Source organism: Phycodurus eques, chromosome 2, assembly GCF_024500275.1.
Source record: "Phycodurus eques isolate BA_2022a chromosome 2, UOR_Pequ_1.1, whole genome shotgun sequence".
NCBI classification, from domain to species: domain Eukaryota; kingdom Metazoa; phylum Chordata; class Actinopteri; order Syngnathiformes; family Syngnathidae; genus Phycodurus; species Phycodurus eques.
Window position 1 is genome coordinate 29665871 of NC_084526.1, and position 14540 is coordinate 29680410.

At 41.1% G+C, this 14540-nt stretch overlaps 1 protein-coding gene across 3 annotated transcripts in view; it reads right to left on the minus strand.

Moving 5' to 3' along the window:
- Positions 1 to 2090: 2090 nt before the first annotated feature.
- The window catches only part of LOC133399093 (protocadherin-9), a 244805-nt gene continuing 232355 nt past the window's right edge, over positions 2091 to 14540 (minus strand). For all 3 annotated transcript variants that reach the window (XM_061670218.1, XM_061670219.1, XM_061670216.1), the window contains exon 5: positions 2091 to 4050. In XM_061670218.1, the coding sequence (XP_061526202.1) occupies positions 3683 to 4050 (368 nt within the window). In that variant the 3' untranslated portion in view covers positions 2091 to 3682. The remainder of the gene's footprint in view (positions 4051 to 14540) is intronic.

A 14540-nucleotide genomic window follows, 5' to 3' on the forward strand; every position in this document is an offset into this window, starting at 1 on the left:
TCATCTATCATTAAATATTGTGGTTATACAGTGATTCTCCGCATATTCGCGGTTCAGCATTTGTGAGTTCACATCGTCACAGATTTTTATTGGAACATATCCTCTTATTTTGTGAAAAACTCACTTCACATGTTTTTTTCTGCTGAGGGCAAAGCCGCAAAAGTATTGTTTTGCCGCCGTCTTGTGGGATCTTGGCGCCAAAAAAAATGCGTTCAAGTAAGTTGAGGCGCTTCATTTGGACAAAAGTTGTGCCATCTTATAGCAACTATAGGAAATTATAAACATTTTAGGCGCTATGTGGTAGGGCTTGGTCCCTATAACCACGAATAATGGGGGTTCACTTTGTTTAGAATTATATACAGTATAGTAATGTCCAAATACCAAAAAAAGCTGCAGAAAATCGCGAAAATCCAACAATGGTAAGTGGCATGTTTTGATAATGGCATGAAAAATATGTTGAAGCTGAAAGTTTTCACTTAAAAATCTAACATCTGGATTGTTTAATTTCCAAACCACCATGTTGATGTATAAAGGAATAATGGTAATGATAAAAACTGGCATTGTCCAAATACCTTACCCTATAATGGTACGTCCATTTTTATTTTTATAATGCATTAATGTTGATAAAATAAAATAAAAACAAAGAAATTCCCAAAAACATGTGCAATGTACTGAAAATTTTCAAGGGTTAAAAATTAAAATGAATGTGTAAATTCATTGGTTGGCGACCGGTTCAGGGTGTACCTCTGGCCCGAAGATAGCTGGGATAGGCTCCAGCAACCCGTGACCCTAGTGAGGATAAGCGGTAAAGAAAATGGATGGATGTGTAAATTTGAAGGTTAATGGAAAAGGCAACTCATTCTTTGGAGAGTTGACACCTCGTACCACTGAAATGTGTGGCATCTCTGTGACTGATACATACTGCTGAAAATCCACCCCATTACATGTTGTGCATGGACGTTATACAGAAATATTCTCATAGTCATAGGAAAAAATTTGCTTTGATGCATTTCATAAACTATTCCTACCCAAGTCAATAGCGAGCATGGCGATAAACAATTTTAGCTGGTCAACTGGGCGAGAGCTGATAAATGAGGTTACAGGGTAAAAAACCCAGACACACAAAGTTTCTACTTCAGTAGTTATTCTAGTTTTCCTGGGATCTTCATTACTGGTCTTTTGAGAGTAACAGTACACAGCGATATGAGGCATACCAAAACCTTAAAGAAGACACAGTATTATGGTAACTGGCTTTTTAATTGCTTGTTTACTAATATGTGGGTCTCTGGAGTGTCTGCCCAGTACCTATCAAGTGGGAAATTACACATGGATGTTACATTAAACAGCACATTTTTGTAAGGAAGCATTTAGACATTGGCCCTACTTTGAAATCATTTTGTTTGTTTGGCAGAGTATTACCTGCATGTGCCGCATGCAAAGATCCGCACATTAACTGACAAACATAATACAGTGTGACAAGTGTAATTTATGATGAAATGCTGCCTACATGAGTGAAATATATACTGTATGGTTCTACTGGCTTTTTGTGGGCTTTTTTTCCAAATGTAAAACATTGGATTGATGCAAAACTTCTCCCCCATTGGCTGTCATGTTAACACAAAGCTGCACTCCCACACACCCAAACAAAGCATGAAAAGTGTGCTGTAATTCTTGTCACTTGGGGGAATTTTTGACCAAAACATGTCGCAGACATTTTATTGAGGCACCTAGAAAATGTTATTTGTTGCTTGTTATTGTATGTCTCCTTTAAACATACTGCAAATCAGGTTTATAGTGTTAATGGGAAGCTGCCCGGCATTACTTTGTCAAGGATGTAAAGAGACTAAATAATGTGGGATTAGCCTTTTCCAACACTTTTCCCACATCTGAATTTGGGACAGAAAATACAATTATAATCTGCTACAATTATCATATGATGTTTTTATTGTCTATTATAGGTATATTATTCCTCCACTAGTTTTACCGCAATTCAATGGCATACAATGAACACAAAGGGAAAGTCTTAAATATGTGGTGTATGGAGATAATAACACACATATGCATACACGTTTAAAACATTTATTGCAGTAGCTGTATACCTGTATAGAAGTAACAAGGATTAACTGTTTCAATATCTGTAATGTCAAACACCCTCACAAGTGGCACATACTGCGATAAGCAAATCACTCCATCCTACTTAACTTCTTTATATTGTGACATAAATATGAAAGTGCTTTACAAATCAAATATTTATGCACAAATAAATTCTACAAAATAAAATACACTAAATTAAGTTAAATTCAAAAGCTATATCGTTAAGCATGCTCCATTGTGTATTTTGCCATCCATGCTGTGGAAGAAAAACAAACCTTTTCAGACAGTGAAAGGATGTATGAGCTTTCTCTGCACATGCCTTTATATATTTGTAATAAACCTGTAGCATGATTTTTTACTGTATTACCGGTATAGTTATGTCTCAGAATTTGGCAAAAAGTCAATGCATAAGGCATTTAATAATATGAGAGGACAGGACAATTATTGTGGCCAACATTTTCTCATTATTTAATAAATAATTATTGAATTTAAAATAAAGTAATGAAGGCACAGTGACTGAAATACTATCTTAACTTGTTTGTTGTTGTTTGACCTGGAAAATGATAGTCCATGAGGAAATAATATATATACATGTCAGCCAATTCCAAATACTACTGCAGGATTGTACTAGGTTAAATCACAATTTGAATCAAATCTATACAGCAATAAGATCAACATTAGAAACATTTAGTCATTTACAAATATATTGCCATCCAATTGTACTGAACATTTTCAAAATCAGTTTATAGAGAGGTTTCATAGTGTTTTGCTTTTATAATACACTTATCGACCACTGACATACAGTACTCCATACATTTTGTTTTAAAAAAAAAAAAAGATTATCTGTGACTTTATATTTTTGTAATAGGTGGTATATGGGGAACAGTAAGCATACCATGGAAATAACATTGTTTCCAAAGCAAACTTGTGGGAAATAAAAAAAAAAAAAAAAAAAAGTGGTGGTGGGGGCAGAAGACATGTTGCGAGATCATTATCCAGCAAAAAAATCTAAATCCTGATGACGACAGAAGTGATTACAGCAGTGACCTCTCCAAATCACTGTAGTTATTACAGATACATGAGAGTGGTTAATAATTCTTATTTACAAACGCACAATGACATGAAATAATGAATTAACAAGTGTCCACATAGAGAGTTGATCAACATTGCCTTCTAAAATGTAATTCCATTTTTATTGATTGTGTGGAATAATATACTTGCGAACACCTCAATAGCAACCACGTCACATACATTTGTTTATATCAGTCTGCTATGATATTATTATTATTTTTTTTAATGAATGTCATGTCCTCCCCATTAGATGCCCTTCTTCGGCAAAGAGAGGGGGGTGGGGGGGGGGGGGGGGGGTGGGGAGAGAGAGAGAGAGATCCTCAGTTTTTTTGAATTGGAGGGAAAACTGCATTAAGCACTCTAGTTTTATGCCTTATATAGTACATGTGGTTACCACAATGCAGAAGCCTCAGTGGGAGTGGCAAGAGATGATGAAATGAAATTAACAAAAACAAGAATAGCTCAGGTAAGTTGTTTTGTCGGTTTTTGTTGTCACAACACATGACTACAGTCCATTTTAAAGCTGCTGGTCCTTGGGGCTGTCTGGGCAGGAAGCCGACTTGCAGGACTTCAAACTTACCAAAGGAATATCAGCCATGCCGCTGCTTGTGAAGTGTCCCTCTTCACTCCCAAATTGCTTCCTGTCACCAAAAAGCTCTGACTGCCCGTTCTCCTTTTTCCAGGTTCTAGTCAAGGTATGTCCATTGAGAAGTTTATCCTTGGGACCCCACTCCCTCTGTGATCCAAAACTGGACACGGGGGATTTGTGCTGGTAGGATGCCAAAGTTGGGGGCATCCAGCAGTTGTCTGAATGTCCCAGGACCAGGCATTCCTGTGTGCACATCTCTGAGGCCTCCATGAGGCCACGCGGTCCGAGGGCGCCATCTGAGGGGATAAACAAATGAAAAGGAGATAAGTATTCTGTATTCGAACGGGAAATTTGTCAAAATGTCAACGCAACGGGTGAGGGAATGGAAACTGAATCACCCTTTGAGACTTTTGTCCTCACAGTAAAATCAGCTGAATCTCCACACCAAATATTGTAGACAATTACACAAAGAAGGTCCATAAGGGACAGTTGGATGAGTTTAGTGTCATGAAACTAAAGCCCATCAAACATGCAGATGAACTTGTACACAAATTGCAAGCTATCTATCACCAAAGACCTCTGATCGCTCTGATCTAAAAAATACATACATAATTGGACAAAGTACATGTACAAAGTTTTCCCAGAATAATGAAGCTGCTGTAGCAGCAAAGGAAAACAAGTCGTTTTCCATTTAGTTATAATGGCCAGGTGTCCTCACTACCTGGATGCCATCTCACAAATCAAGTAGCCTTGCTTGGATGGATGCCCATGCAAAAACTTTAAACAGGTCCAGAGAATGTAAACCCCTATCTTAAGTATAAATGAGGGATGCTCGTGAGTAGAAATTATCTCTGAGTAAAACTTTACAGACTGGCAAACGCTGTTGCTTCCAAATCATTTCAAAAGATGGCAAAATGATCAGTAAGATCATATCAGGGGACAGCTCTCTCTACCTCATTTCTACCTTGGAAAAACCCCTCTGATGAACATGTGAGTCGTGTGATATTTATTTGAATCTATTTTATCGGGAGGCATGCAGAATGTAATAAATTGTCCCTCCATTTGAAGATCTGTTTTCTACTTGTGATTGTTTTCTATTTTCTAAAGAAGCAACACATTTATTCTATTTTATTCTAAAAATAATCAATTCATCTGTTTATGTTATAAAGACAATAATAGTTACTTGTCCTAATTTGTCTCTTTCTTTGACACACAGCTAATTGGTTGATGTTTAAGCAATGTAATATTTCAACGGTGTATTTTCAAACTCATGTGTAGGCTGTTTTTACTATTATTAAATTTAAATATGCATTCACAATTTAATGAAGGCAAAGCTAACTACCGGTACTGGATTTCAGAAGATTAGGAAATGCCTATTCTGTTGCATGTTATTTGCAACATTGTGTGTTGGTAGCGATTGTCTACTTTGCATTGCATTAAATCTTTTACAGTATTGTATGCACTTTTTTTCTTCCCTTCCTATATCACGGTTACTTTCAGCGGATTCAGTGCATCACAGATATTTTTATTGTACTTACAGTATATCATTGTATGTAGTATTATTCGCTAGACTGATTTTGCGGTGATAATTTTTCCAAACGGACTGTTACTGCTGACTCACGTAGGAATAAGTGCAAGCCAGGAGGAACGAGTTCTTTGAAGACAGAGAATGTCCAAAATTTGGGATCATTTCACATTGCGGGGGTAGTCTGTAATGTAACCCCTGCGAAAAGCAAGGGATTGCTGTGGTTGCCTTACTGATGGAAACAAAGATCCACATTTCATTTGTTTCTTTGTTGTTGATTTGCCCTTGTTATTGATTTTCAAGTAGCACTTCGTGAAATTTTGCACCACTTGTGGATGTATTTGATTTTATCTCCTGTGTAAAGTGTTATCCTTTAGCTCCTCCCACCCCCCTTATGGAAACCAACATGTGACTGCGTGTCACGGAAGACAGACGAAAATCAGATCCAACTTGTGGAAACTATAACTAGGCGAGACATACTGTATATCAATCAAAACCTTTATTTAACCAGAAAATAAAACCCATTGCGATTCTTTTTCAAGGGTGATCTGGCCAAGAAGTTGGAGCACAATTCACACCATAACAAAACAATGTATATTTAAAAGTATACCTAGTACAATTACAGAGTACATACTTTTTCTTGCATGCTTCTTTCACTATAGGATTTACATAGCGATGTGAAGCATTTAGGATTTTGTTATTTAAGGACTTACCGTAATTTCTCGTGTATAATGCACACCCATGTATAATACGCACCCCCAAAGTTGATGTACAATGCATGGTTTTGCTTCTACTCATATGATCAAAACATGAAATATTATCTGTATTTTGTTCGGTTTTTTTAAATATAACCCCAATGTTAATGAAGTTGGGACGTGTTAAACAAATAAAAACAGAATACAATGATTTGCAAATCATGTTCAACCTAACTATAATTGAATACACTACAAAGACAATATATTTAATGTTCAAACTGATAAACTTGATTGTTTTTAGCAAATAATCATTAACTTAGACTTTTATGGCTGCAACACGTTCCAAAAAAGCTGGGACAGGTGGAAAAAAAGACTGAGAAAGTTGAGGAATGCTCATCAAACACCTGTTTGGAACATCCCACAGGTGAACAGGCTAATAGGGAACAGGTGGGTGCCATGATTGGGGATAAAAGGAGCTTCCCTGAATTGCTCAGTCATTTACAAAGCAAAGATGGGGCGAGGTTCACCTCTTTGTGAACAAGTGTGTGAGAAAATAGTTGACAGTTTAAGGACAATGTTCCTCAACGTACAATTGCAAGGAATTTAGGGATTTCATCATCTACGGTCCATAATATCATCAAAAGGTTCAGAGAATCTGGAGAAATCACTGCATGTAAGCGGCAAGGCCGAAAACCAACACTGAATGCCTGTGACCTTCGATCCCTGAGGCGGCACTGCATCAAAAGCCGACATCAATGTCTAAAGGATACCACATGGCCTCCGGAACACTTCAGAAAACCAATGTCAGTAAATACCGTTTGGCGCTACATCCGTAAGTGCAACTTGAAACTCTACTATGCAAAGCAAATGCCATTTATCAACAACAGCCAGAAACGCCGCCAGCTTCTTTGGGCCCGAGCTCATCTAAGATGGACTGATACAAAGTGGAAAAGTGTTCTGTGGTCCGACTAGTCCACATTTCGAATTGCTTTGGGAAATTGTGTTTTTATTTGTTTAACACGTCATTGGAATTGGGGTTGTAATTATTCTGAAGTTAACCACTTTATTTGAACACGTAATACTTTCTATTTACTTGCTCTTATTTTGAAATTCAACAGCCCTACTTTTATTTAGTAAATGAGAAAACACACAGTTGGTTCCATATGTTTGATTACCCAGGCAGAATTTGTAAGATGGGTACAATTCTTTAAAGAAAACATGGATGACCACGCGAAACACATGTCATTTTATTTTAATAGGATTCAAATTAAACTGTCAAGCATTTGACAGAAGCATTATCATTAAACAAAGCATAACCATGAAGAAATTAATGATGGTTGCTGTTTAGTCGTCAGTCGTGTGTGTGTATATATATAAACAATATTTGACAAATTCTGCCTTGGTATGTAAACTTGTGAGTACAAGTGTACAAATATGCAGGCATCTGTACCCCTCTCATATTGGAATGAAAGTGTAGGCTGCACCTTTTTCATAACCTCGAGGTGGCGGTGGCATACTAGAATGAAAGTGTACACCTTTTTCATAACCTCTAGGTGGCAGTGGCATATTGGAATGCTAGTCTACATCTTTTTTATAACCACTACATGGCGGCATACATTGATACAATGTGAAGGTTTTTTTTTCATTTTCCTCTGTACCTACAGTATGTGTAATGTGCACTATTGACTTTTGACAATTTCTTGGGGGGAAAAGAGCGCATTATACTGCAAATTGCGGTAATCCAAAATATATTTTTTCTAAAAGTTTCTTTATGTTGCAATACATTTAATAGAGTGCCCTTCAAAATGCTCATGAGAACAGACTCTGGTGAAGTATGCTTAATGATGATATTGACTTGATGGGATTGTTGTTGATTGTTTTTATTTGGTCAGTCATCTGGAGAATATTTGAATGCATATGTTTTGAGTCTTTGACAAGAATATCTATGTCTGACATCTGTGAGACCGACCCATGAAATTTTGACACGTGTTGGTGCCTGACGAGCAAGTGACTTACTTCACTGTATGGGAACGTGGAGCCCATCACAATAATAGGAAACCATAATTGGCACTCAAAAATTCCAAGCAAGACACAAATTATCATTCTTGCATGAATAACAACAGAAAGCACTAATCAATGGCACCCATGAGAAAGTGAGATGAATTCCTTAAATGAGATGGTAGACAAGTGAGTAGACATCAGGGGAGCTATTAGGGAAGAGAGAGAAGGGGAAAGAATTGTGTGTATGTATATGGTGTTCAGTGTCGAGTAGGATGACTTAGAGAATGCTCATTGTGCAAAGCGTAATAATGATGTCTTTGCTGTTCTCACAATTTAACCTGAGGATAATTTACACTGACTCAGTGTTTGTATAACTCTGTGCTATGGTCATTTTTGTTTAATCATTAAAAAAATAAAACGGATCATGTTTGTGACAGAAAACAAATAATGACGTAGTCTTTGTAAAGATCCTTAATATACAGGTGATAATAAATAGGAACATTCACATGTAGAAAATGGGGTACACATACTAGCCCCAGTGGGCAACGGAGGCTCAGTTAAGTCCTTTTCTCAAAAGACCTTGAAGAAGAATATAGTGTATTTGTATATAGACTAAAACAAACAACTATTCAATAGCAAACATTGCTTGTATGAAACAACTGCTAAGTCAGTCAAAATATCATGTCAACCATTGATTGTTTTTACACATACAGTAATTATAATGTAGAGTATCCAGATTAAAATGTTCTAATAGCTCTTCTGTCAAATGATTATACTACCAATTCCATAAAGTGTCACTTTACTTGATACTTGATAAAGTCACTATTCAGGTTTTTATTCCTTTGTGGCCTTGACATTTTAAATCCATACAATCACTGCACACCTATGAAAACCAAAACAAATCCTCCCTTTGTTTGTTCTTTGGAGATGACCTTACTTAAGAATCAAAGACCTCCAAGGCTTATCACCAGCTGGCTTCTTTGGTTATCTTGGGGCCAAGAATATTACCTTCACTTGTCTCGTTTGGAATACATATTTTCTGACCTCTCCAATCACAGTGAGCATGTTATCTGTCACTATTGTGTTATAGCTAAAGAGACAGAAATACTTTCTTCTTGCTAACAAGTACAAATACAATTACACCAAAAAAAAGCAGATAGCCAATAGCTTCTGTTTGGTGCAAAGCCCTGGGAGTGCTTTAAATAACACTAAGGCACAGGTGTTGAGAAATGCAAGGAATCCAGAACTGTGTCATAAGGCTTGACTCTTGCTTACAGCACTGTGCAAATGCTGCAGATGTCCACACAGATGGATAACATAAAGACAAAGAAAACCATTAGATTTCCTCCTGATACAAAGTTGTGAGGCGGCTGCTCTGATGAATTCTGCAGAAACAGTTGAATAAATGTTAGCCAAGAGCAATACAGTTGTTTAAAGATGGACATTCCTGCTGAACCACATTCACATAATCTCTCATGGCCCTCCCACTCAGCACCACAGAGGTTATAGAAGAGGAGAGAATGTTGTTTAAAATAGTATTCTTGTTTTTCTCTGTTGGCTGTTGCTAATAAGATAGTGTTTGCCTAATTAATTGGATGCACTCCATCAGTACTGATGTGCTAGGCGTACCCCAACAACCTACAGCTTTCACAATGGGAGGATGAACGGGTGGAGAGGGAGTAAATGTGATTGAGTGCGGGGGCTCTAGTGTCCAAAGGGCTTGTTTATTTTTCCATGCTGTTAAGCATGCCCAGATGTTGTTCTTTGGGAATGAATAGAGCTCTGTTTTGGTGGCAGACGGCTTTCCCCAGCTGCTGTTCAAATGCCCACAAGGTAGAAGATTTCCATCTTTAAATCTGCCCTAGGTTTAATTTGTGACCATTTCATTTGCTGTGACAAAACAATACATACTGTATATGTACCACCAATACATTCATGCATAAAGCTAGGCATGTGACACTAAATATGTGATAAACACTTCCTCTATTTATATATGTACTCCACATTAAGCTCAGAAATATTGCACAGCAGCTCATGTGTCATGCGGCTTCATGCAGCTTTACAGCAAATTTCCAAATAAGATATGTGATCTACGGTAAAAACTATCTCGGGTTGGATAAATATAATAGCGAACATAGCAACACACTGACTGCAACCTCTAGAGAATAGTAGTCCAACTGATGGATCCTTTCTAGTCTTTCCTTTGAGGCCAGGAAGTGGCTTCTTGTGAGAAGAGATGAAAAGCAAGTGAGAGATACATGGAAAAAAAGAATGAGAATGGAATTGAGGGGTGATCAGAGAGACACGGTATATAAGAGCAGCGAGATAGTTGGAAGGGGGCAAAAAAGGAAAAGTGAGTTGGGGGGGGGGGGAACACAAAGCCTATTATGAACTGAATAACATTAACATGTTTGCTATTTTTTTTCCCTGCTATTAACATGGCTTGTTTCCATGAGCATGTACTCTTGTGTCCACACGTGCCCACATGCACTTGGAACTTGGCACCAGGACACCCTAGGTCGCAGTTCGATGATCGACTTTGTGGTCGTGTCATTGGACTTGCAACCGCATGTCTTGGACACTCGGGTGAAGAGAGGGGCGGAGCTGTCAACCGTCAACCGTCGAGACCTTCAAGTTCCTGGGAATTACAATCTCTCAGGACCTGAAGTGGGCGACTAACATCAACTCCGTCCTCAAAAAGGCCCAGCAGAGGATGTACTTCCTGCGGCTTCTGAGAAAGCACGGACTGCCACCGGAGCTGCTGAGACAGTTCTACACAGCGGTAATCGAATCAGTCCTGTGTTTTTCCATCACAGTTTGGTTCGGTGCTGCTACAAAAAAGGACAAACTCCGACTGCAACGGACAATCAAAACTGCTGAAAGGATTGTCGGTACCCCCCTATCCACCATTGAGGACTTGCACGCTGCCAGAACTGAGACAAGGGTGTGCAAAATCCTCTCGGACCCTCCGCACCCCGGTCACCAGCTCTTCCAGCTCCTTCCCTCAGGTAGGCGCTACCGATCAATGCAAACTAGAACTGGTAGACATTCCAACAGCTTCTTCCCTCTTGCGATCAACTTCTTAAACTTCTTAAACACCTGACCTACAATTCCAAGCTGGCAATTTTTTTTTTTTTTTTTTTTTTTTGACTGAGTTCGTTGTCACATTTCTGTGGGGCCAATTATGTATTACTCGTGCACTCACTGTAGTTGTCTCGCCATGCTGCACTATTTGCATATACTGGCCACTCATTTTGCTCCATTTGCACACTGTTTGAGGAGTATCTGTAACATTTGCACAACCAACATTGTCCCAGATTATCGCACTACTCATCACTTTAAACCGCATACACTCCTTGAAGTCTCAGCGCCCCTTGCACAATGGTCATTGCACCCGTCTATTGCAATATTAGTCATTCGAACTGCTCTAAGTGCTAGAGGACTCTGCATCTTTTTGCACAATTGTTTTTTGTCAATGTCTTTGTCTCCAAAGTGTTCTGTAAATTGACTGTCTTGTACTAGAGCGGCTCCAACTACCAGAGACAAATTCCTTGTGTGTTTTGGACATACATGGCAAATAAAGATGATTCTGATTCTGATTCTGAACTGATCACCACCTGGTGGTGAGTTGGGTCCGATGGTGGGGGAAGATGCCGGTCCGACGTGGCAGGCCCAAACACATTGTGAGGGTCTGCTGGGAACGTCTGGCAGAATCCCCTGTCAGAAGGAGTTTCAACTCCCACCTCCGACAGAACTTTGCTCATGTTCCGGGGGAGGCGGGGGACATCAAGTCCGAGTGGACCATGTTCCGCGCCTCCATTGCTGAGGCGGCCGACCGGAGCTGTGGCCGTAAGGTGGTCGGTGCCTGTCGTGGCGGCAGTCCCTGAACCTGTTGGTGGACACCAAAGGTGAGGGATGCCGTCAAGCTGAAGAAGGAGTCCTATTGGGCCTTTTTGGCCTGTGGGACTCCTGAGGCAGCTGATGGGTACCGGCTGGCCAAGCAGAATGCAGCTCTGGTGGTCGCTGAAGCAAAAACTCGGGTATGGGAGGAGTTCGGTGAGGCCATGGAGAAAGACTTCCGGACAGCTTCGAGGAAATTCTGGTTCACCATCCGACGTCTCAGGAGAGGAAAGCAGTGCACCACCAACACTGTGTATAGTGGGGATGGGGCGCTGCTGACCTCGACTCGGGATGTTGTGAGTCGGTGGGGAGAATACTTCGAAGACCTCCTCAATTCCAATGACACGCCTTCCCATGAGGAAGCAGAGTGTGGGTTCTCTGAGGCTGGCTCTCCTATCTCTGGGTTTGAGGTCACCGAGGTAGTTAAAAAGCTCCTCTGTGGCAGGGCCCCAGGGGTGGATGAGATTCGCCCGGAGTTCCTAAAGGCTCTGGATGTTGTGGGGCTGTCCTGGTTGACACGCCTCTGCAACATCGCGTGGACATCGGGGACAGTGCCTCTGGATTGGCAGACTTGGGGTGGTGGTGCCCCTTTTTAAGAAGGGGGACCAGAGGGTGTGTTCCAACTACAGGGGGATTACACTCCTCAGCCTCCCTGGTAAGGTCTATTCAGGGGTGCTGGAGAGGAGGGTCCGTCGGGAAGTCGAATCTCAGATTCAGGAGGAGCAGTGTGGTTTTCGTCCTGGCCGTGGAAGAGTGGACCAGCTCTACACCCTCGGCAGGATCCTCGAGGGTGCATGGGAGTTCGCCCAACCAGTCTCCATGTGTTTTGTGGACTTGGAAAAGGCGTTCGACCGTGTCCCTCGGGGAGTCTTGTGGAGGGTGCTTCGGGGGTATGGGGTACCGAACCCCCTGTTACGGGCTGTTCGGTCCCTGTACGACCGGAGTCAGAGTTTGGTCCGCAGATGCGGCAGTAAGTCGGACTCGTTCCCGGTGAGGGTTGGACTCCGCCAAGGATGCCCGTTGTCACCGATTCTGTTCATAACTTTTATGGACAGAATGTCTAGGCACAGCCGAGGCGTAGAGGGGGTCCGGTTTGTTGGCCTCAGTATTGCATCTCTGCTTTTTGCAGATGATGTGGTTCTGTTGGATTCATCAAGCCGTGACCTCCAACTCTCACTGGAGCAGTTCGCAGCCAAGTGTAAAGCGGCTGGGATGAAATATGAGACCATGGTCTTCAGTCGGAAAAGGGTGGCATGCCCTCTCCAGGTCGGTGATGAGATCCTGCCCCAAGTGGAGGAGTTCAAGGATCTTGGGGTCTTGTTCACGAGTGAGGGAAGAATGGAACGGGAGATCGACAGGTGGATCGGTGCAGCATCTGCACTGATGCGGACTTTGTATGGTCCGTTGTGGTAAAGAAGGAGCTAAGCCGAAAGGCGAAGCTCTCGATTTACCGGTCGATCTACGTTCTTACCCTCACCTATGGTCACGAGCTGTGGGGCGTGACCCAAAGAACAAGTGGCCGAAATGAGTTCTCTCCGCAGGGTGTCCGGGCTCTCCCTTAGAGATAGCGTGAGAAGCTCGGCCATCCGGGAGGATCTCAGAGTAGAGTCGCTGCTCCTCCACATCGAGAGGAGCCAGATGAGGTTGCTGGGGCATCTGATTGGGATGCCTCCCGGACGCCTCCCTGGTGAGGTCTTCCGGGCACGTCCCACCGGGAGGAGACCCGGGGACGACCCAGGACATGCTGGAGAGACTACGTCCTTCGGCTGCCCTGGGAACACCTCGGTATCCCCCCGGAAGAGCTGGATGAAGTGCCTGGGGCGGGAGAAGTCTGGGCATCCCTACTAAAGCTACTGCCCCCGTGACCCGACTCGGATAAGCGGTAGATGGATGGATAGTAATGATGTCTGCAATTGTTATGGTAATTTGACTTCTCCTGTTCAAATCGCAATCCTCAATTTTGGGAAGAAACTTTAGCCTTTCTTGGATCAGATACTAATGACTCACGAATGTGCAGGGTGCCATGTCAAATTTGCAGCAGCATAACGCAGAGGGCGTTCCAGAAGACTCTGACCTTTACTGCTCATTATACAGTTTGAACAAAATAATTTAACTTGCCATTCAGGGTAAGCTATTTTCTAAACTTATTTATCTGATTATTTCCTTTCAAATCGTAACAATTGGTATTATATGTAAGGATGAGTTTCTATCATTATCACAATCCAGTTCAGTCTTTATTATATACTGTACAGTATTTTACCAAGTTCCCAACGACATTTTGACTTTTTAAATGATCGCAGTAAGTCTGTGACAGTGAAAGAAAAGTGCAAAAGTCATATTTTTTTTTTCTTTCCATCTTCTCAAATAGTAGTCTGTTGGCTGACTTGTAATTCAACTCATGCTGGAGGAGAAATAGAGCAAAAAAGAGAAAAGTTACTGTTTACACTGTGTAGCCTATGTATTTTCAGGCAACAATGTATTCTCTACATAGCATATCCTACCAGTTATTTGGTAGGCATTTAAACTGGAACACAGTTTGCTGCTGTTTTGTCTCAGACCAAGAGTAAACAGAACATAAAGATGTGCTTTCTTGCCTGGAGGGATCAGCAAATGGGATGATGATAATTAAATCAGGAAGGCATCTCCCACCCCGATGTTTGTTCAC